General features: G+C 41.9%; 1 protein-coding gene across 1 annotated transcript in view; it reads right to left on the reverse strand.

Moving 5' to 3' along the window:
• Window positions 1-1,921: 1,921 nt before the first annotated feature.
• LOC124775684 (phenoloxidase 1-like) overlaps window positions 1,922-24,643 on the reverse strand; it is a 178,817-nt gene continuing 156,095 nt past the window's right edge. The window contains exons 9-12 of the mRNA XM_047250512.1: window positions 21,062-21,250; window positions 13,524-13,659; window positions 9,888-10,111; window positions 1,922-2,853 (exon numbers count right to left, since the gene is read on the reverse strand). Coding sequence (XP_047106468.1) covers window positions 2,617-2,853; window positions 9,888-10,111; window positions 13,524-13,659; window positions 21,062-21,250 — 786 coding nt within the window. The 3' untranslated portion in view covers window positions 1,922-2,616. The remainder of the gene's footprint in view (window positions 2,854-9,887; window positions 10,112-13,523; window positions 13,660-21,061; window positions 21,251-24,643) is intronic.

Raw genomic sequence — 24,643 nt, forward strand, 5'->3', positions numbered from 1 at the left:
TGCCTCGTGTAATACGGCGAAATGTGTACCAGCAGGTGTAGGAATTCGACAACGTCAGGTTCATGGTCTACTGAAACTGCACTTTATCGTTCCACAAAATTACTGCTCTCGTTGTTTGTGAACCAGTGACACACTTGAATATGAGAGCGACGGGTTCAGGAGGGCCATGCTTAGTGCAAGTCAGGACCTCAGAGACTAGCGCCAAAAGGGATAGATATGTTAGCTCGGCCGTGCAGCATCGTACAACGACGTCACGTACCTTCAGTCAGCAAATGATCTAGTCTGAAGCAAGACAGGCACCCACACTGAGATGAATCCCGTGGGGCATATCCGTATGTGGAGGCTCCGAAGGAAACGAACAGTTCTGGACTGCATTTGTCTTCATCATACCGGCCCAACACCTGGCATGGTGGGGTGTCAGGGGGTACGTAACACAATCACATCTGCTTCACACAGCCGGTAATTTGGACAGCAAGCGTTACTTTTCGGACGTGTTAATGCCTGTGACTGAGCTCTATCTTCGATATTGTGTTTCAGCACGGTAAGTCAAAGTCCGCTTGTTCCCCATGCAGTCCTGAACTTCCTCGGTACAGACGATATTCGGCTGTTTCCGTGGCTCCAGATCAGTCACCCATTAAAAACATCTGGTCGTGTGTTGGCGAGAAAATGGTTCACCTCCACTCGCCAGCTACTACGACTGGTTAACTCTGGAACGTACTTGAACCAAAAACGAATGACGTTCTCATATCTGTCATCCAAGCTTAGTTAGACATGCTCAGTCACTGGAATTTTTGATGCCTGAGGTAGCACTTTCGTGCACTGAACCTGGAACGCAATACACTCCAAACCAGCTACAAATTTAATCATATATTCTTTCTACTACACTTTATAGGCACAGTAAGAAAAATTTCGTTATTTTCTATCTTTCTTGATGTTGCAACTGTAATGGCCAGCACTGTATTCACATGAAATGGTTTAGCTATCATTGATTCTAAATTTTTTCTCGTTGTACTGTGTGCGCATATTCTTGAAATCGAGCTTACAACATGGCATGTACTCTTGTGATACAAAACAACAAGAACATTGGCGTCTGAAAGTTGCTTGTTCAACTGGACTTTTTGCTTCCTGAAATCACGACTTTATCTTTGCAATGTTTCGCAAGTTCATACAATCGTCAGCTTCGATTAGTCTAGCCAAGCTCTTTGAGCTGTCTCTTTTTGTCTTACTGGAGCGTATTTACATCTTTGGAGTAACACTATGGCCCTCAGCCAACAGGAAACGTTTGCAGGTGTCTAGTCACGAGGCCTCATAGTTCGAATGGGAGATGGCCATTCTGTCCGTTTCTGGTTCTGTTCTCGTCTGGTTGGTTTTTGGTCTGCTGCAGTAGTAGTCTTGCAGTGATGATTATTCTGGTTGAGTCTTTACAGATACTTTCCATGGTGACTAATAGGTAATGTGTAGCTTATTTCAGTCGTGTGTTCTAAATATTCGCAAATTTTGTTCCGATCATTCCGCGTACAGAAACTGGAGTGCATTATAAAGTACAATGGTATCCTCGTGCATGGCAACACAGAGGCTCACAGACTGCTCCCTTTTAGCAAAATGGAGGTTGAGCTATAGCATGGAGTAATATCTTTCCAGTCCGTTGCGTTATAGGCTCAAACTTACCAAATATTAAATACCGCGTCTCTGTATCACTTAAATTGCTGTTGAAGAAAGATTGATCACTGGGCGCTGTGCTGGCTGCTGGCGACGTCTCAAGACTGTGTACTGCGTTTTTATACAATTGTGACATATTTTGAAATATGTGGATAAAAAAGTCAAGATCGTTAAAACACTTTTATTTTTATAGCTACTTTCAGCTCATTGACGAACAATCGTCTGATCAATAAAACTTTTACTACCTGATTCCGTGTACACCAGTCACCAGGATTTACACGTCGTCATAATCTGATCAGCGAAATTGCTCTTACTGTCATATACAGACAAAAGTAGGTCGACATTGTTACATACAGTCAAATGTCAAATAAAAAAGTGAGATTTTGTGTAGAACATAAAAAATAACAAATAATGTCATCATTTCATTGCTTTAATGAAACAGTTGTCTAACTATTCTTCTCGAGAATCCAGTGATTAAAAATAGGAGGGAACTGCCTCATTGCACAGCTTTTGGCTACAATTGGAAGTATACACACTATGTAACTTTTGGACTAGATTTTGATTAGTGCTCACTGAGACCTTAATGTTGGGTGTTAGAATACCCCGATATGCACAGTCATTACCGTTGTATTTATATTAGATAATAGTGTTTGTATGTGACTACTTCGTTATTCGTGGGCATATCGCATTTCCTATTGTACACAAGCACATAAACATTCATATGGTAGGGCACGGCTTAACAGATCAAGACCTTAATTAATTACTTATGGTAGTAGCTCATTCTTATAATACAGCACACTATTACATAGGTTAAAAAAATAATAACAATTCACGTTTGTAATGCTACCGAAACTAAATGATATTACGTGTAATTTTATTTTTATTAGTTCATATCGAAGTTTTACAATTATATGTGCATGTAACTAAGGAGTTATTTGGCGAACACAAGGTTCCGAATCAGGTGGAATCAACTCTAAACGGGGCAGATTGCGGGGGAAGTATCTTCTCGGTAAACCTTATCTTAACCTCCTGCACTCTCATATTTGGAGTGAGGAACTGCTGTAAGGTGTCAACGCCGGGCCGAGGCATGCGGTCGAAAGGGAAGCCCATGGAGCGCGTGTCTGGGTAGCGGCGGCCCCGCCACCCGCAGTACACCTCGGGCTGCCGGCAGCCGGAGGGCGGCGGCTGCTCCACCTGCCGACATACGCCCGCTATCAGCACACTGGAAAATGCGGCAGGCATGTGAAAGTAAAACAGACTGGAAGTGTACTGTGATGTACAAAGACATTGCCTTAAGAACTAAAGCAAACACCAAAGCAAAGCTTGCTCTGAAGATAATACACCATTAGGAGTAATTGATTGGAAGCCATCAAGTGAAACGGAAGTGATATCTGATGTTCCCCAAGCAAGTGTCGCAGACCCTATCTTGTTTCTAATCTGTATAAATGATTTGAGAGACAACGTGAAGATCCCTCTCGAATGGTGCTCTGGTAAACCGTCAAGTGGCTCTGAGCACTATGGGACTTAACATCTATGGTCATCAGTCCCCTAGAACTTAGAACTACTTAAACCTATCTAACCTAAGGACAGCACACAACACCCAGCCATCACGAAGCAGAGAAAATCCCTGACCCCGCCGGGAATCGAACCCGGGAACCCGGGCGTGGGAAGCAAGAACGCCACCGCACGACCACGAGATGCGGGCAAACCGTCAAGTCACCTGGTCAATACAAACTACAAAATGATTTAAACAAGATATCGGTATGATGCGGAATGTGATATTTGACCCCGGGCAATAAAAAGTTTCAGTGAATATCGAGTTCTTTCGAAAATCTTTACTCGTAAAGATCGCTTATTCGCGAATTAGATAACTAGTTCCGATCATCTCCAGATCTTAGTATAAAAAGTCGTTTCTAAGACTCCTTAACTCTGAATTGCAGAACAGCGATGCTCATAAATTAAGGATAATTGCCACACAACGTGGCACTACACAAAACTGGCGCTAACAGCACAGGCACATAGGGAACACACACGACACAGATCTGTAAGTCCAGGGTATTGGTGATAAGTTGAGAAAACCGTCCCGAAACACATACGCTACAAAACGCCACTGTTTTCTGCGCATTGACATCAATATGGGATATGATCACCAAACACATGTACAAAGGCCGCACAACGGGTTTGCATATTCTGGATCAGGTAGTCGAGCAGCTGCTCGGGTATAGCCTCCCATTCTTGCGCCAGTGCCTGTCGCAGCTCCTAAAGTGTCCTAGGAGTGTGACACGTGCAGTGATACGCCGCCCGAGAGCATCCCAGACGTGTTCGACGGGGTTTAGATCTCAATAACAGGCCACTCCATTCGCTTGATATCTTCTGTTTCAAGGTACTCCTCTACATGGCAGCTCGGTAGGGCTGTGCGTTATCATCCATCAGGAGGAAGTTGGGACCCACTGCACCTCTGAAAAGGCGGACATACTGGTGCAAAATGACGTCCCGATACACCTGACCTGTTACGGTTCCTCTGTCAAAGACATGCGGGGTGTACATGCACCAATCATAATCCCACCCCACACCATTAAGCCACGACCTCCATACAGGTTCCTTTTAAGGACTTAAGGGGTTGGTATTTGGTTCCTGGTTCAGATGAAAACCTGGCGAGAATCACTGTTCAGACTATAACTGCACTCGTCAGTGAATTTAACCTGGGACCACTGTTCCAGTGACCATGTACTGTGTTCTTGACACCAGGCTTTACGGGGTCTCCTGCGACCAGGGGTCAGTGGAATGCACCTTGCAGGTCTCCGGGCGAATAAGCCATGTCTGTTCAGTCGTCTGTAGACTGTGTGTCTGGAGACAACAGTCCTCTTGGCTCCGGTAAGGTCCCAAGCAAGGCTGCCTGCAGTATTCCGTGGCCGTCTGCGGGCACTGATTGTGATATATCGGTCTTCTTGTGCTGTTGTACACTGTGGAAGTCCCATACTGTAGCGCCTGGACACGTTTCCTGTCTGCTGGAATCGTTGCCATAATCTTGAGATCACACTTTGTGGCACACGGAGGGCGTGTGCTACGACCTGCTGTGTTTGACCAACCTCCAGTCGCCCTAGTATTCTACTCCGCATAACGTCATCAGTATGTGTTCTTTGAGCCATTTTCAACACACAGTCACCATTAGCACGTCTGAAAACGTCTGCACACTTACTCGCTGCACCGAACTCTGACACGCACCAACACATCTCTGCGTATGTGGACTGCTGCCAGCGCCATCGTGCGACGACCGCAGGTCAAATGCACCGCGTGGTCATGCCCGAGGTGATTTAAACTCGCAAACCGCCCACCAGAGCGTTGTTTCACCATGTATCAGCATTATCCTTAATTTATGAGCATGAGTGTAGATTAATATACACTGGAGAGAGATTTTGGTCACATGACGAAATGGCAGATAGCTTTCACAGAATGCTATTAAATTCCCGGTTGGATTACCAGAGGTAGTCATACATAGTTTTATCGAGTACCTCGACGAAATAATGTTATGCAATAAGTTTTTTGTTTAGTTGCAGTCAGCAATCGTGGCACACATTTAGATCACTGCTTATCAGTAGCGCAGCTCGCAGCTAGAGGATCAAGAACAAAATGCAGCAGACCATTGAAGGACATTTGAAGGAGAGCAACGCTGCTACATTCCGTGTTGAGTTACTGGAAGTATACGGCAACAGTTCACCATAATATGACTGTGGTTAGGTGGCGCAGGCGCTTCCGGTGTGGGTAAATAAGTCTGATTGACGAACTGGCAGTCCATCTCTGTAAAGAATCGTTAACGGATGGATAACTGGAGCCCCTGGTACTCGAACATCGGCATATCACAATCGAGGTGATTGTGGAAAAAGAGAAAATCAGTCAGGGTCAGTTTTCAAAGTTCTGCACGGCGTTTTGAACGTGACTAAGGTCGTCGTCCGTCACCTACCGTGACTGGTCGCTCCCATTCAAAAAGGCCTGCAAATGTGGGCTGTAGCGGAAATGCTGCAGCTGTTTCACTTACATTTACGTGACTTTAGCCAACTAGCTGCCATGAACGAACGTTGGGCTTATCACTCTGAAACCGAGACAGTGCAGCAAATAAAGCAGTGGAAACAAGCAGACTCATCACTGACAATAAAACACGAAAATGTGAATATCATCGATCAAGATGATGCCGAGCGTTTTTTGGGGCTGCATGGGTGTAGTGCAAACAGAGGCAGACCGTCACAGGAATATGTTACCGAGGCTACGGGAAGCTGTCCAAGGTGGTGTTATTGCTTCAGAACGCCCCAGCTCTTTCCGCGCTACACCCAGTCACATACATTGCTTCATTCAGCTATGAGATTTTGGCTCACTCCCTCGTATTCTCCTGACATGGCACCCACTGACTTCTTCTTTCATCGGATGAGGAAACAATTGCGTGGCAGATTTTCCAGATTAACGACGAGGTGATTTTCATGTTGTTAAGTTTCCTGAAAAGCCAAAATGCAGACCTATACAACCAAGGTCTCCGCCAAATCATTTATTGTCGCAAAACATGTATCGCATTAGAGGTTATATATGTAGAGAAGAATGAACTCCATCATGAAGTTTCATGGTAAGAGCTTGACTTTTTTTAGGTAATAATTAAAACTTTATGGGTATCCCTCGTAGTTTTATCACGAACATTCTGTATATATTGTTCTTAAACATCATGACATATAACATTTGCTGTTGGATAAAACATTTCTCCAGGCTTTTCCATTCATTATAGTCTTCAGAAATACGCAAGGATTTTGATGTACGCGTTTTCAGTTGGCGTCTGCCACCCTCCATTAAGTCGACGACTCTCTCATTAAATCCATAAAAAAATTCTTCCTCCTTCCCTTTACTGTCCATTCGCCTCCATCTTCATTTCATTACGATCATAATTACGTGTTCGAAGCCATTCTGTTCCCTGATATTACGTCTCCTTTCCTGCCTGTCCCATTAATTCTCAACATACGTCCCTCAATTATCTCAGAGTGATTACCAACATACGTCCCTCAATTATCTTAGAGAAATCACTCAAATTTTCTTCATTAAAATTCCATGTCCCACTTTACATAAGTCAACATCTTTAGTACACAGTAATTGTAAACTTAATGTTTTCGATGCATTGGAGGTTTCGTTTCAAAACTCTCTATTTAGATGATGAAAAGCACTCCAGTCGAACTTCTATTCCTCTTTTTATTTCTTACGCCGACCATCCAGTGGTTGTCCTCAGCTGATCTATACGCAAACTTCGCTCTACCGATTCTGTGACTTCACTGTTGATTATATGTTAATTTGAACTTACTGCAGCTGACTTATACGGCCATTTCAAAAAAATACTGTTTGAAGCTCTTCCTTTCGTGACTGGAGCTTGTTTTTCAAGAGGTAAACAGTGCAATGCATTAGAAATGATTTAGATACCTTCCATTAACATCTATTCACTAATAATAAAAAAACGAATACTTGTTATGTTTATTCAATCCTTATACCTTTCAGCATTAAGCCATTTTCAAAGGATACGAAGTATCGCATCAAAAGTAAATATCAACTAGCTTAAGTAGAGGATAAAAGAAACATAGTAAATACTTATAGTAAAGATGAGACTTTTATTATAAGTGCAGGATATGACCACCACGTCTTACAAAGCTTTTAAGCATTATATATCTTCCATGTACAAAGTATTTCTTCTTCATCTTATTCTTAACACTTACTACAAGATTGCTAATAAGCATGCCGAGATGAAATCTCTTTGCCTTATTCCTGTTTCAATCATCGATTTTTTGTTGTACTGAAGTAGTCAAATGGAATTCGACATTTTCTTCAGTATACTATAATAAGTTCAATCAGTGCCTTCACTCTCAAGATACGTTAATGCTTAGCCGTAAGCTAGCCCAGATTCGATCATATCCACACAGAGTGATAACTCACACTCATTGCAGCAATCTATAATTTCATCCACGACTTGCAAGGCGTCCACTGTGCTGTACCCACTGCTTAAGCTATCATGTTCCTTACCTCCCTAAAAATCTAAGGTTTTCTTCCATGCAGATGGCGGTAATTTTAGTGTGCTCTTGTACGTACGTTGTGGAGAGATGTATTGACTTCATTGTAAAGAACAATGAATTGTTCCAGTTTTCAGAAAATGTCTTCCTCCTGGAATTATTTTTGTTTCTGATTCATCCCTTGAACTTTGAAACATTCACATAAATTTAATTCTTGTACGAGTGCAAAGCTCACTTCTTGCCATAATTCATCGTGCCACTTTAGACTGCTTACTGAGATGCGCCACTAGATTGAGAGGCAGCACGTAATTCCAAGAGTGCAACTTCCACCAGGGCTTTGCCGTCACGAAATCTGCCGCTACCTGTCGCTGTTTACAGCGCACACTACGCCCAAGTGCCTTCTTTCAGTTATTCTGTTAGAGTCTTCTAATAACAGTGCAACTGGCACGTCTAACCCTGACATAGCAGCCTCAGTAGCCGAGATCGCTAACGTATGATTGTGCAGTTGCTTTTGGCTTGGACATTACTGATTCGAATCCTGCTTCTAGATAAATTTTCACTGCCAGCAGTGAGAGGAGACATGGTGGCCCGTAGTTCCTCATCATCAGACTTTATCCCAAGTTCTGAATTAAATTCCAAAGGACATCGAAGTCTCTCATGGAGTCAGAACATGCAGCAACTGTTGATGGTAGTGATTCGTCCATGGGAGGGAGACGTTAAGTTCGCCGACCCGTTTCCTACTGTTATTCAAGAGTAGCAATCTCTCTGTTCTTTACATCCAAATCAAGGCACAATAACTGCACTGTGCAAACATTCAGCGTTGTCATCCACACAACATTCACGTCTGACACTTCATTGCGCATAGGTGCAGGGAAATGGCAAACCACCACAAGAAGGGCCAGTGAGGGTTTCTTGAATTTTCTTCAACGCTCATTTCCTTAGACAGGAAATGATCTTAACTGACCACAAACTTGATCGCTACTGACATAAACTCAAATGCTCTGAATTTCAGTGTAAGCATGATTGTACAGTAGCAGTTCTATGAAGCAAAGTAATTAATGTAATTAACAACTGAAGTATTCACCCCTAGTTCCCCAGTCACCGTTGCAGTCTTAATCATAACGTAAGGAATGGTATGTAAGCGTATTTGACAAATACAGCAATGTACAAGGAAAATAAATTACTAATTATTGATTTAAACTGAATCTGCTGTAGAAGTAATCCTGAAGTTCGGCGATAAGCAACGTTAGCCCAAGGTTGTCAGGAAAGTTACTTCCATTAGGAGGCAAACTGTAAGGAGACTTGAATTGTAACAAGCTATTTCTGTTCACTTGTAGCTAAACGAAGAGCAAAATGGTCGTTACCTGTGATGCCGACTGACGAGGAAAAAAAAAAAAAACAATGAAACGGGGTGATGTTGTATTTGCAGTGGAAATTATCACATTCCGTCAATAACAAAGTCGTTTCAACACAATCAAAGAAGGACAATCCTGCAAAGTCTTCATTGTAACTGAGAACGAAAGCGCTTAAAAGCCTAATGCTGAAAGGTAACGTCAGAGTAGTCGCAAGGGTTAAGGACTGAACCACTCCCTTTAGTATTATAACATCAATAATATATGCATTTCACAGAAAGAACAATGAACCTCTCTTGTAATAGATGTTACAAACAAATGGAATGATGAAATTTTTCGTAACACGTTTGTTGTTATAGATTTACATGGAAGAAACAAAATTAACTACTTTTGACGATTGACGAAAGGCTGTAATACTTGGTAGACACTGTTTAAAGTATTATTCTCAAATAGAAATAATGAAAAATATTTGGAACACAAATCAAGAAAACATGACTCGAACAAGGCCAAACTGCAATAATGAAGAACTCAACTTTGCCAGATTCTCAATATACGGACAGCCAATACACTTCGAAATTTCAAAATAGGAGATAAGAAATTACTCTCTTCTTATCAGCATTACGCATAATCTTGTTTACGCAAGGGTATTCATTATATCAAACTACATACTTAAGTGCGTTCAATTGCACGTCGGATTCTGGACGACAAGGGAACATTTTATGCGTGGAGTTCATTCGTTAATCAGTAGGCAAAGATCGATCATATGACAGTGATAACGCTTAAAATAAATCTTATTTTGATTACCAGTTGGAGTTCAGTTTGACAGATAATATTATTAATTACATACGTGATCTTTAGCGTAGTCAGACACCATTACGAATAGTTCGGCTACAAGTCCCTCGGGCTTTCCCTTCGGAACAAGCATGTGATGTGGCCATCCACATCCACAGTAGACGAAACCATCTGAATTCGTGGGATCGGAGCTGTTCAAATTAATAAAAGTGCGCTCAATAGGCACTGTCACAGTTGATTGTACAGACGGCCGCTCAAATCTATTGGTACCAGGAAGCACTGTAAAATAGACGTGCTGTAAGTACAAGCAGTGGAACTATGTAAACTTTGCGTTTGACTTCACCATTCAAGACACAAATTACATTTGCATTATTGTACATGGCTTTACATTAATATGTGTTACATAGATCATGAATACGACATTTCGTAATGATGTGGAACCTGTCAGTTTAACATAAGTTTTCATTACAGAAATATAAATATATATATATATATATATATATATATATACATATATATATATATTCTTTTTTTACACTTATTACTTCATACCTAAAAATCATCTATTGAGTAGAAGGAGCTGTCATTCAGAAATTCTTTTAATTTGTTTTTAAATGTTGATTGGTTATCTGTCAGACTTTTAATACTATCTGGAACATGACTAACGACTTTTGTGGCAGCATAATTCACCCCTTTCTGTGCCAAAGTCAGATTCAACACAGAACAGTAAAGATCATCCTTTCTTCTAGCTATTATTTTTCAACTGGGATGGATTATTAATGACAAATTTTATAAGTGAATATATGAATTGCAAAGGTACTGCGAATATCCCGTGTTCCTTTAATAAATATCTACAGGGCTATTTTGGGTGGGCTCCAGCTATTATTCTGATTACACGCTCTTCTGCACTGAATATTTTTTCTCTTAATGATGAATTACCCTAAAATATGATGCCATGTGAAAGCATAGAATGAAAATAGGCATAGCACGCTAATTCACTGACAAGTCTATCATCGAAATTTGCAATAACCATAATAGCATAAGTAGCTGAACCTAACTGTTTCAGCAGATTATCGATGTGTTTCTCCCAATTCAATTTCTCATCGCTGTACACACCCTGAAATTTTGAATATTCTACCATAGCAACAGACTTCTGTTCAAAGTCTATATTTATCAATGGCATTATGCAATTTACTGTACAGAATTGTATATACTGTTTTCTTAATATTTAGTGAGAGTCTATTTGCAGTGAATTGCTTAATAACTTTATGAAAGCCATTATTTACAATTCCTCAGCTAATTTTTCTTTGTTGGGTGTGATTACTATACTTGTATCATCAGAAAAAAGAACTAGCTTTGCATCGTCATGAATGTAGAGTGGCAAATCATTAATACATATTAAGAACAATAAGAACCCAAGTCCTAATCCTGTGGGACACCACTCTTGATACATCCCCAGTTAGAGCACTCTGCTGATTTTTGCAGACTATCTGTACTGTTAATTTCAACTTTCTGCAGTCTTACAATTAAATATGAATTAAATCATTTGTGCTCTGTCCCACTCATACCACAATACTTAACTTATCTAGAAGAATTTCAGTGCTCTGTTGGAAATGCCATCAATTTCATGGGAGTTTTTACTTTTGAATGAATTTATTATTTTCCTAATTTTAGTAGGCGAGATGGGCTCAATTAGAGTTTCATCAAATTGCGTATGTATTGACTCTTCCATATGCGGCCTTGCATTTTCTTATGAATAGCTAGATCCTATTTTTTTTACAACACTTAAAATTGATTATTAAAAATTTCTGACTTTTTGTTGCCAAACTTTTCATTGGATTTGAGAGAAATACAGTCTTCCTGTACTCTCAGTTGCTCTGTTTGCCTTTTAACAATATTCCAAATTGTTTTAATTTTATCATCAGTGGTGCTAAGTTCAGACATAATGCACATACCTCTGGAATTTTTAATAAGTTCCCTTACTACAGTGCAGTAGTTTTTATAATGTTTCATTTTTCTGGATAATTACTCCTTCTAGTGATAAGATACATTTCACTTTTCTGTTTTCAAGATATTTTTTTCCTTTTGGTAAGCCATGGCTTTTTATATAGTTTTTTACAATTATGTTTCACTGTTTCCTTAAGGAAATTGTTTTTAAATACACTCACAAAGGTATCATGAAATAGGTTCGCTGTACACCTCGTCCCAGTCCAACTGTTGCAAGCTTTCCCCAAAATTTGCAATTGTTAAATCGTTAGTTGAACTCACCATTTTGGACGACTGTTTTATTTTATTGTATGGACCTATGTCACATACTGTAAATATCTGTGCATCTCGATCAGACAGACCATACGTAACAGCAAAAGTTTTTATTTCATTAAATTAATCTAGGTCTACAAAAACATTATCTATCAGTATGCTGCTTTCCTCTACCACCCGAGTGGGAAATCAATTACTGACGTAAAACTGAAATAACCAAGTCAGTGTCAAGCTTTCTATAACACTCTTTCAATCTACATTGAAATCCCCACAAACAATAATTTTCTTCCCTCTGGCTGACAAATAGCACAACAAAGAATCCAAGTTTTTTCAAAAAAAATAGCTGAAAATTTCAGTATGGCAACCTATACACAGCTATAGTTATAAAAATATCATTATTTAGTTTAAGCTCAGACTCACATGCTTCTATACGTTGCTCGTCACAAAATATTTTAGTTTCTAAATTTTTCACACTATGATAAATCATAATGTATATTGCAGTTCCTCCTCTCTCTACAGTGTCTCTACTCATATGTGGTGAAAGCTTGTATGCATCCACATTTACCTTTTCCGTATTTGTGACTTTATGATGTTCAGACAGGCATAGTACATGTATTCCACCCTCAGATTCTCAATATTCTAAACAAACAACAAGCTGATCTACTTCGTTTTTTAATCCCCTGATATTCTGATGCAATATACTAACACTATTTTTCACTGTGTTTTTGTGAGAATCTTGTGACATACTAACATTATTTTTCACTGTACTTTTATGTGGATCTTGTGATATTTTAACTTCCTTAGTACCTGCCTGTCTGAGCTTCGCATTTAGCTTAAATGCATCGTGTTAATCATTGGACTGTGATCATAGCCTAAAAAAGAGGTACTCCCATGAGTTTCTGTGACTCCTCTTAAAGATTTTGCTATCATCCCAGCCAATTAACTCTTCCCTTTCCTACTGAGATGCAGGCTATGCCTTGTGAAGTCCCATCTACCAATAGCATCAACAGGAACCAAACCTATGCCTGACAAAATACGGTAGCTACCCGAAGCGGGTGATCTGGCTCCATATTCACTCTTCTGATGGAGCTGTTCAATTGGGGCCGATCATACCGCGTGAAAGCATGAATCAAGCCAACATTTGTATGGTTCGTTACAGTTGCTATAGTGTTCTTTTACTTGCTATTGGTAATATCAGAGCACATGAGAAACTGAATGTTTCGAAATACATACGTAATGACTGAACTCTGAAGAATTGTTGCTTAACAAAAAGTTTTGTAAGAAAGTATAAGCTATTTTGAGGTTCAGTATCAGTTTAAAAGTTGTTAGTGAGCACATCTCAATTACTAACCGCAGTCCATTCACTAATACAATATGTAGGAAACAAGATTAATCTGTTTCCTACATATGGGAAGAGATGAACGTTACTTACGGTCAACACTGAAACGATCCATTTCAATGAATTGAAGTTTTTGCTCTCGGAACAACATAGGCAGACCTCCTTCATCATACTTAGGTGCCAAAAATATTCTCACGGTGCCTCTTACCGGAGGTCCTGCATTTTCCACCTGTATTTTAAGAAAAAAGTGAGCATATTTAGAACGGTAAAATAACGAAAAAGAATAAAGACAAAAAACATTTGTCGTAATTGATACAAGAGCATATGAGAAAACTAAACGATCCAAATAACAGTTGCGCTGGCTGAGATCTTGTAAAGTTCTTCACTCGGCTTCTACATATGTTGGCTCTATCAATTCCGTTATTCTGTAAGATAATACGAGCCTGCTCTAAAATGGATCCCACGTTAAAACTGCAAGCATTTCGGTACAGTCCCAAGCGCAAGACACAGAATAGCATTTTGTACAGCGTGGCGGGAGACGGCGAGTGAATTGCCGAGATCTGTTGCGTCTTCGCGACCAATACAAGAGACTGTAGGTCGTCCTTCGAAGTAGTTGCAGTAAACTCTCACTCAGAATCAACAAGAGCTGCTTCTCTTATACCAAAATACGCGTGAAATTAGTTTCCATAGAGTTTCATTAAAAAAATGAAAATAAATCACTACATTTACTGCCTTCTCTCCATTTTGGAAGTTTGTTACACTATTAGAATCAAAACCTCCCCACAACTTTAACAACATACAAGCAAAATTGGTGCGTTGGAGGGACTGAGAATGCGCATTTCGCAATCGAGAAGTCTCTTCACCCTCAACGGGTGTCTGTGTGACGTGCAATATCCAATAACGGAATAATCGGTGCAATATTCCTTGATGGCACGGTGACTACCGAACTGTACGTGAAGGGTTTGTAAGATGATTTTATTCCCATTGTCCAGAGTGGCCATGATCTTTACAAGATGTGGTTCATGCAAGACGGAACTCGACCCCATCGGAGCAGGAGAGAGTTTGATGTCCTGGAGGACCACAATCTGGCTCTGGGGTATCCAGAGGCCAGTGGCATGGGTCTCGATTGGCCGCCATGTTCTCTGGATCGGAACATATGGGACTCCTTTTTGAGAGGCTATATTAAAGATAAGGCGCACAACAATAACCCCAAAATCATTGCTGCGCTGAAAACAGCCATTCTGGAGGTCATCGACAGCATCGATGTTCCGTCACTTCAGCGGGTCATGCAGAATTTTGCTATTCGTCTGCACCACATCATCGCCAATAATGGCAGGCATACCGAATATCTGTAGTGGCAATTACATCTTGAATAAAGTGTGTGCACGCCGTAGTTTGTGACTAATTTACGTTTTTTTATATAGATCAGTAATTGTCACCCTGTAAATCGGGGTAGACGTCTTTAATTATGCAAAGTCATTTGACAGTATAAACGCATTAGATGTAATACAGTGTTCGTCCGGAAACGGGCACCCTTGCTGCAAGACGCTTGCAATAGAGGCACACTGGCCTGGAGTAGGGTGAAGTTACAAAGACATTTCATTGCTTAAAACTCACCAAATCGGTGGTATCACAAGCAGAGTACATTTACCAACATCCAAAACAAGATCAAAGTCTCTTCAATGTGGTACACATGATTTTTAAAAACTCTGTTGCATTTATGTCAGAAGGAACAATGTTCTAACTGTTAAAGTAACGGAGCTACAAATAAAATACAGTCACAGCAAATTTCAGCATTACCTACGACCCTTACCAGGTACGACTTGTAGAGGGAACAGAGAAGTTCCAAAGAAGAGTAACACGCTCCGTCACGAGTTCGTTCAATACGTGCGAAAGCGGCACGGAGATGATTATGTTATTCGAGTGGTATGCGCTAAAAGAGAGGCGTTGTGTATCTCGGTGTGGTTTACTATTGAAATTCCGAGACCATTCTTCCGTAGAAGAGTGAAGCAACATATTGCTTCTTCCTACTTATATACACTTCCTGACAACAAATGTGATGCACCCAGAAGTCGGATGTCAGTGTAACTTAGTACATGCACACACCCTCAGTGGGTATGTAAATGACTAGAGTTGCAATTCTCTGAGACAGGCAGAACGACCGCGAGAGTACATTAGTGTTGTTCGTGTCTAGTGTTGTTACCAGGCCTAGTAGGGTGTATAAACTGACGAGAGTCAGATGTTGAGTGATCAGTGTGAAGGACACGGAGGTACCACGGTCCCCTGGTAGGTAGCGTGTTACCATCACCTGACAACATTTGACAGTGGCCTTATTATGGGTCACTCTTTAGCCGGCTTGTCTAATCGTGCAACATATTAATTTTTTAGGTGTTCCCAAACAACAGTGGCCCGATGTTGGACTGCGTGGGAACGTGAGGGCAAGCATACTATTCGCAAAAGTTGCGTCGACTACATCTTGTGCACCAAGCACATCGTAACCCCTTCATAACTGCGCCTGTCACCCGGGAACAGGTAATGGATTCCCTGCAACATTCTGTTTCATCTGGCAGCGTTGGTTGGAGACTAGCCGCAATACATAAATATCGTGGTGCCATTTTTCAACAGCACAATCCCGTCCACACAAGACGTGTGTATCTACAAATTCCTTGTGCGATGTTAATGTTCTCCCGTGGGCAGTAATATCCCAAGTCTGTCCCCTATGTAATATACACCACGTGATCAAAAGTATCTGGGCACCCCCGAAAACATACATTTTTCGTATTAGGTGCTTTGTGCTGCAGCCTGCTGCCAGGTACTCCATATCAGCGACCTCAGTAGTCATCGTGAGAGCAGAATGAGGCGCTCCGCGGAACTCACGCACTTGGAACGTGGTCAGCTGATTGGATGTCACTTGTGTCATACGTCAGTAAGCGAGATTTCCACATTCCTAAACATCCCTAGGTCCGATGATAATTAAATGGAAACGAGAAGGGACACATACAGCACGAAAGCGTAGAGGCCGACCTCGTCTGTTGACTGCCAGCCGAGTTGAAGAGGGTCGTAACGTGTAATACGCAGACTTCTATCCAGACCACCACATAGGAATTCCAAACTGCATCAGGATCCACTGCTAGTACTCTGACACTTAGGCTGAAGGTGAGAAAAATTGAGCCCGCCGCTGTGGCCGAGTGGTTCTAGGCGCTTCAGACCGAACCGCGCTGCTCCTACGGTCGCAGGTTCGAATCCTGCCTCGGGCATGGCTGTGTGTGATGTCCTTAGGTTAGTTAGGTTTAAGTAGTTCTGAGTCTAGGGGACTGATGATCTAAGATGTTAAGTCCTACAGTGCTTAGAGCCATTTGATCATTTGAGAAAACTTGGATTTCATGGTCGAGCGGCTGCTCATAAGCCACACATCACGGCGGTAAATGCCAAACGACGCCTAGCTTGGTGTAAGGAGCGTAAACATTGGACGATTGAACTGTGGAAAAACTTTGTATGGAGAGACGAATCACGGTAAACAACGTTGCTATCCGATGGCAGGGCTTGGGTACGGCGAATGCCCTGTGAACGTCATCTGCCAGCGTGTATAGTGCCAACAGTAAACTTGGGAGGCGGTAGTGTTATGGTGTGGTCGTGTTTTTCATGGAGGGGAGTTGCACCCCTTGTTGTTTTGCGTGGCACTATCACAGCGCAGGCCTACATTCATGTTTTAACCGCCTTCTTGATTCCCACTGTTGAAGAGCAATTCTTCATCTTTAAACACGAGCGAGCACTTGTTCATAATGCACAGCCTATGGAGGAGTAGTTACACGACAATAACATCCCTGTAATGGACTGGCCTGCACAGATTCAAATGGCTCTAAGCACTATGGGACTGAATATCTGAGGTCATCAGTCCCCTAGACTTACAACTACTTAAACCTAACTAACCTAAGGACATCACACACAACCATGCCCGAGGCAAGATTCGAACCTGCGACCGTAGCAGCAGCGCGGTTCCGGACTGAAGCGCCTAGAGCCACTCGGCCACCGCGGCCGGCGCCTGCACAGAGTCCTGACCTGAATCCTATAGAACACCTTTGGGATGTTTTGGAACGCCGACTTCGTGCCAGGCCTCACCGACTGACATCGATACCTCTCCTCATTGCAGCACTCCGTGAAGAATGGGCTGCCATTCCCCAAGAAATCTTCCAACACCTGATTTAACGTATGTCTGCGAGAGTGGAAGCTTTCATCAAGGCTAAGGGTGGACCAACACCGTATTGAATTCCAGTATTACCGATGGAGGGCGCCACGAACCTGTAAGTCGTTTTCAGCCAGGTTGTCGGATACTTTTGCTCTGATGACCTCAGAAGTTAAGTCCCATAGTGCTCAGAGCCATTAGAACCAGTGTCAGTATCCACGGCATAAATGAGCAGTTACAGAAGTTGTGTGCCAGCTTGCCACAGGAGAGAACACAGCAGCTTCATGTCATCTTTCCCAACCAAATCAGAGCACGCATCCAGGACTGAAGGGGTGCTACTTCATAGTGATTAGAGGGCTCATATTGCCAAATTCTTTATAAATTTGATTCGATTTTGTAATCGCCGAAATAACATACGTACCCTCACAATTTTTATTTCGGTTCCTCTTCCCCTTCTAGACGCTTCACTTTTTTCTCAGGCAATATGTATCGTGAACGGACTGCGAAAGTAACACTGGGAAGATTCGACGTCATACGAAGCTTACCAATAGTTGGTCTTCCCGCGCACCATCCGTCACTAGATTTGGCCTGTGTGGAAGTGATAGTAGTCCTCGAAGCATGGTGCCCGTAGTACAAGGGCTATTTTTATTTTAAGGTCAGATCAGTAGCGAAATGGAAACCACACTGAAATTCAAAAATGTTTTATTTTCAGCTTTTAGCAACAGGTTCCAGCTATATGCCTACATAGTAATCACTTCGACTTAGCCGTTTGTCACTTTGTGGTACCAACTTTCCAATAACCTCGTGACACAAGGTAGCCGCCTGTGCTTTCCGGAAATTCTCTATTCTGGTCTGCAACTCGTTATTTGTGCCAAAATGCTGACCTCAGAGCCAGTGGTTCATGTGTGCAAAGAAATGAAAATCAGAGGGACCCAAGTTCCGGCTGTATGGTGGGTGATCACACTTTCCCATCGAAAATGCTGCAGGAGTGTCTATGTTGCAACTGCACCGTGAGGCCAAGCATTAACATGAAGAAGAAAACGCCTATTACAACATTCCTCTTCACTTATTATCAATTGTCTTCATAAACGATTCCCTTGGATCGCCTTATCCAATCGCCGAACAAGATCATCGGTTGACACTCGCTTCATTCCCAGAGCGCCTGCATCATGAGCGTCAATACGTCCTGCTTCAAGGTTCCTGGATCACTGTCGCTCTTTATCTTACACTCCATTACACATCATAAAGTGGTTTGTCAAGGTTTAGATGAAGATGTTAGTTAAGAAAAATCTCCATGTCTCTTTTACTTACCAACAGTGGGTATTTTTAATGTTACCACCAGTACACAAATGGAAGTACACACGGTTTTACAAAAGGGTAATCACGCTGACGGCAAGAAAACATTTTCAAGACTTTCTAGTCAAGTTATACGTTGAACTGCTGCATTAAACCTGGTGGCAGGAGAGCTCCGTCTCGAAGATAGCAGTTCTAATTCAGCTCTTCGTAAGTAAAACAAGCTTCTGGTATCAACAGAGAAAGACTGCTAATCATCGATATGATTCTACGAAAAAGGATGTGTTTAGAAACAACGATCTATTAACTCTATAAACTTAGTACACTACCAACCCCTCAGCCAGGATCGTTTGATACTTGCCAGGTGAGTGACCTGTAGGCCTACTAGAAGTGTTGAGAATAATACCGTTCATATGCATGCAAGATGACTGACATAAGAAAGTCTATGTATAGAGCAGTCTGAAATTCCAACATTAAGAAATTAGCAAAGAAAGATATGTTTATGCTTCAGTACTTCCTTCGACACTTCATATTTTAGTCATGACTCTTAATTGCAGATTTAATTAGAAGTCATGAAGAAGGAGAAAGGAGAAGTAAGAGAGAAATCATTAGGTCCCGTCTCAGAGTCGAGAATAATGAAAACATTAGTAATCGCATTTGGTCATGTGTAATGAGATTCACATTAGCTGCATGCGAACATTTCCTCATTACAGCTTTTATAAATTTGTGACTGCTAATGTGCAGTCTGAAGTACATTCGGGACCAATGAGCAATAAAATTCCAAGCAATAAGCCAACGTAGAAATACACAGAATAAACCGTTTCAGTCACTTGAAGAAACACAGCAATCAGCCAGTTTTCATCAATTTTATTTTACCAAGTCGTTTCTGAGAGTTTGTCCAACCTGAGTTGACATAACACAATCAATAAATTTTCCTTGAGACACTTGAGACTCATCTTTATCTACGATAATGATAGAAGCTTAAGAAATGAATAAAATTTATGACACGGCTGGGGCTTGAATCTATGTCTCCTTGCTTACTAGGCAGGCGTTTGCGCCATAACACCACTGCAGCGGTAAGAGTCACACACCTGCACGGATTATTCTAGTCCGATGTCCTCCCTAACTTCAATTCAGAACTTGAGTTTATTTTCCCTTCCTTAGATCGTCACTATTGCCGAGGCTCACCGGTACTGGAATAGCAACCCAGCGTTGGACGTACTGGGAAGATCCTGCCTGTACCTCAGGATTAGCTGATCTATAGGTCTAATATAATTCAATTTTCCTTGAGTGATTTAAGTCTCATCTATGATAATAACTTAAGGAAGGGTTCGAGTATTGGCGTGGAACAAATTTTAATTCATTTCGTAAGCTTCTATCATTATAACACAATCACTTATTTCGCCACTTTGTAGACTGAATTTTCCACACTGAAGCTGTACCATATGAAATAATAATTCCCTTAGCACCTCTGTCAATCGACTCGCATATTATTATTATTTTGCTAACATTATATTAGCAAAACCATGCGAGAATCGTGAGACCATCGTGACAAAATAAAATTAATAAATTGCTTGGGTTATGCGAGTCCGTAAGTTATTATCATAAATGAAACGGTGTAATCCGTAGCTGCTACAACCACTCCACGAGAGGCGTCATTACATTGCGTTCCAAAAACCCAACCAGATATAACTTGATCATCCCCTTCTTCTACTCGCGTTCACCGACTTTTTTCTATGTCTAAAATTGAATACGAATAGCACTGCAACGTTTAAAATGAGCTAGTCACATGATATAGCAGTTTTCGAAAGTTAAATTAGGATTTGTACTCTGCCTCCTTGCGGCTGCATCGTGCAGCGTAAAAGATACGCTGCGCGGGAAAGCCGCACGGTACAGGGCGCCTTGCCACGGTCCGTGTGGCTCCCCCTGTCGCAGGTTCGAGTCCTCCCTCGGGCATGGGTGTGTGTGTTGTCCTTAGCATAAGTTAGTTTAAGTTAGATTAAGTAGGCACCGATGACCTCACCAGTTCGGTCCCGTAGGAACTTACTACAAATTTTCCGAATAAAAGATACGGTTATCTTCCGAGAACTCGTATTACAAACATACCATTAACATAAACATGGCAAAAATATTAGTCAGATATAGAAAAACTCACCTGTATCAGATACGAAAAAGGAGAATGTTGCAGATGAGTAACACGAGCAAGCACTGGTCCACGGGGTGTGAAGTCAAGTCCTCTATACAGGTCAATATCACTCTTCTGCCTAAATGTGGCGAACTCATTCCTTGGCGCGTTTTCTGAAACTACTTCCACAGAAGTCACCGTGATTCCTGGAAAATCTAGCTGCAAGAACAATAATAACAAACTTAAAGCAATTTATTATTCTAGAAAGTATTAATGATTGTGTAAATCGTTATTATTTTCTAGCGTCAGTTTCTCCCTTATTGATTTGTTTTCCATTAATAATGAGTTCGACTTCATTACGCGCTTGTTATTGTAGCCAAATCACTTTTGATTTACTAGTTTTTGTCTTTCCAGTCGAGCTGTCATTTTCTCTTTCAGCTACCCTAATTGTCCTCGTCAGGTGCCATCGCAGATTTCGTTGCTCGTATTTGGAAGCCATGCACATTGTGAAAGATGCACGGTGTCTTCCGTTTCGAAGTAGAGTTCGTCCAATAAGTTTCCGCGGACGCAAAGACTATTCTTTGTGGTTTGCAATTTTAATTCTTACTGTCCTGTGTTGCAAACGTACAGATTTTAATTTTTCCTCAGCCATGTTCCCATTTTATAATTTCTGAGATCAAAGGGCTCCTTGACTTCTTTTCCAGCTCTCTTTTTTCCAGCCTAAAGTGCAATACCTGAACGAACCATGTTCTTGATACCTGTTTTCTTTTTAATTTTGCTTCTATTCTGAATTTTATTTTCACTTCCATCAACATAAAAATTCAGTAGTAGTCATGTTACACCGATATACACGTCATTTTCCAATTTAGATCCTTTCAAGACCAATTTCTTGTACTCGTCCTCCTTTTTCACTTTTCCTGATCGTAAATTATACTACTGTCCCTGTACATTTTCCCCGTTTCTCGGCAGGTTCCGAATACTTTATTCCAATTCGCGCTTGTGACACCGAGACTTACGGAGACGTTTAGAGTACGTAGCAAAGTTTCTACAGTTGTCCAGCCACGCCCCATTAAAAGGAGATATAGTAAAATAAAATTATAACCGTGTTTCCAACCACAGATTCGGAAGGCTTATGCAAATATGAGTGCACTTTAATTAAAAATGCGATGAACTTAATCTGCCAATTTATGCATTAAAACTAATTTTCCCAAGCCAACGGAAGCCGCCTATAACTTGCTAAGTAGAAGACTGTCGAATGGCGGGGTGGAGCAATTTTCATGATCATCAATCAGTTAATTGATGAAATATTAAAGATGGCGTAAATCTGCAGAAGTTCCAGTGACCTTTAGTTTCGAATTCAAGACAAGTAACGTTTGCGTGGAGGGACACCAAACTTGCACGTGATCCGAAGCAGCAAACGGTATTTATGATTTTTCAACCCTCCCGTTTCGCGCCGTCCTTTGGTTTGATCTCGTGGGGTGCGACATTGACACATGCATGAATAAAGCGGGGCAAGGTCCACTCCCCCCCACACACACACACCAGATTGGCAACACCGTCGGTGCCATTTGTACCCTTGTTGAGCACTTTAAAAATATACCTGTACAGAGACAACCCCCTACCAATACCTTGGCGCCTGCGAGCAGCCAAACCCTTCGACACTATACAACTGAGTGGCATACACTGGTGCTGGAATTCCTTTTAGCAGGGATGTGGAATCTGAGGGGTGTCGAAGGCGAAGTATTAACGAAGATGCGTGTGTGGCATCAAAGGTATTGCCCAACTGGGGAGGGTGGGGGGGGGGTGGAGCTTAGAGTGACCCTTGGCCATTTTATTCATGCATTTGAGTGTTAAAGGACCACGATAAGCACGACTGAGTGCGGGAAGTCGGCTGCTGCTTACTCTGATGCAGTCTAGTGTTTTTCTGAGGAATTCCGTAAATTCTGAAAATTTGAATATCACTTGAGTCGGTTGGTTTCCTCCCCATCGCGCTACCATGTGTAGTTCCTCTGTATTCGACGGAGAGTTTGACATCCTGCATGCGCGCGTCGCCATGCAGTGGCGACAGCGGCGTCCGCGGTGGCCGCGAAGTGTGGTGCCCGCCTGGGCTGGCTCTCAGTTCCTGACCGCCCGTGTTTGCGAACACAGCTTTCGATAGGGGCGCTACGGCAACGATGAAGCGGTGGTGTAGGCCACTGTTGAGGGTTTCGATAGCTCGGCCGTAGTCTGGTGAAAAGCTCTATTGTCTGGTGTTACTAAGCACGTCGTTGTATGTAGGGTCCTAACGTTGTTGCGCGCTGTTTCTGGTTATTGCATTGGCCACAGTCAAGATACAGGCTTGCTCAAATTGTAGACAAGAGTGGTGGTTAAATCAGTGGCCGGTCATTCTCCGTTGTACGCAGCTTCACCGTTGTCAGTAAGGTGGTTAACGCTGTCTTAAAGTGGTTTACTTGAAGGAAACGTCGATATAGTACGCAGCCGTTAAGAAGTTGTTTGGTCCTCCCGTTGTGGATTACTGTAAGGACTGGGTACAACAGCAATGTTGTTTGTTTAAGTCTATCACTTGGAAGGTGTGTTATAACGCACACCTGCCGTCGAAATGTGACGGAAACGACCGTTACTGAGTTATTGGTCATCTCTCAAGTGGGTGATATGCATCGATTTTTTCCTGTCTTCTCCCTGTTATCGGATTAAAGAGAACTGGTGGGCTACCGCCTTAGTGTGATTTGCAAAACGGTGAAACATTTACGCTTCCCTGTGGTGTGTTGTCGGATGGTCATGCTGTTCCCGACAGTGCAGGCCGTTGTGAGATCAGTTGTGCTGTTTGTAATTGGTATTGTTTTTTTTTTCTATTGCGGCTGTTACTGCCGAGACCTTTTGTGTAAAGTAGGGCGTCCCGCTCGAGTACAATAGCGGTGTACCACGTTATTTTAATTAAGCGTGCTTGACCGAAAGTACTGATCTGCGTACGGTCGGACTGTCTTACTTGACTTGGACTGCACAGCACCCCACGGTCAGTCGTGTTACAGCCTGTCCGGTGTTTGCCCTTGCCCGCGCGACCACGTTCACTTATAGTTAAGTTCATCGGCATCTGTAGCTCATGTGATTCTGTGGGCGTACTTGGCAGCCTGTGTGGCAGTAACTTATATCTATTTAAGCAGAGTAGTTATGAACTTGGCCAGTCTTAACTCTTTTTTTTAAGTACAGTAAATTTCAAAATAAATGTCTTTATTTGACATCTATGATCACAAACTTGTAGGTTCTCAGACCACCGGTTTCGGTCAGCAATGACCATCTTCAGATATGTTGTTAAAAACATGTTTGTACTCATAGACGTGAAACAAAGAAATTTATTCTACACTTTCTGGATCACTGTTCCATTCGCGACGACGTCGGAACTTGTGCAACTTTTAAAAGTTTTTTTGCTAAGGCTTTAGCTCTGCTTCTCCTGCCATTTAAGTTGATAAAATGAAGCCTCGGTATTTAAGCTGCCTGCCGCTCTTGAGGGCTGTGATACGTAAGCATATAGTAGTGTAAAGTAGTTGTGTTCCTGGCGTTGGCATCGCACTCCAGAGGCACCAAAGGGCATACTCGTTCTATGTAAGGGACCAC

The sequence above is a fragment of the Schistocerca piceifrons genome, chromosome 2, assembly GCF_021461385.2.
Source record: "Schistocerca piceifrons isolate TAMUIC-IGC-003096 chromosome 2, iqSchPice1.1, whole genome shotgun sequence".
Lineage (NCBI taxonomy): Eukaryota > Metazoa > Arthropoda > Insecta > Orthoptera > Acrididae > Schistocerca > Schistocerca piceifrons.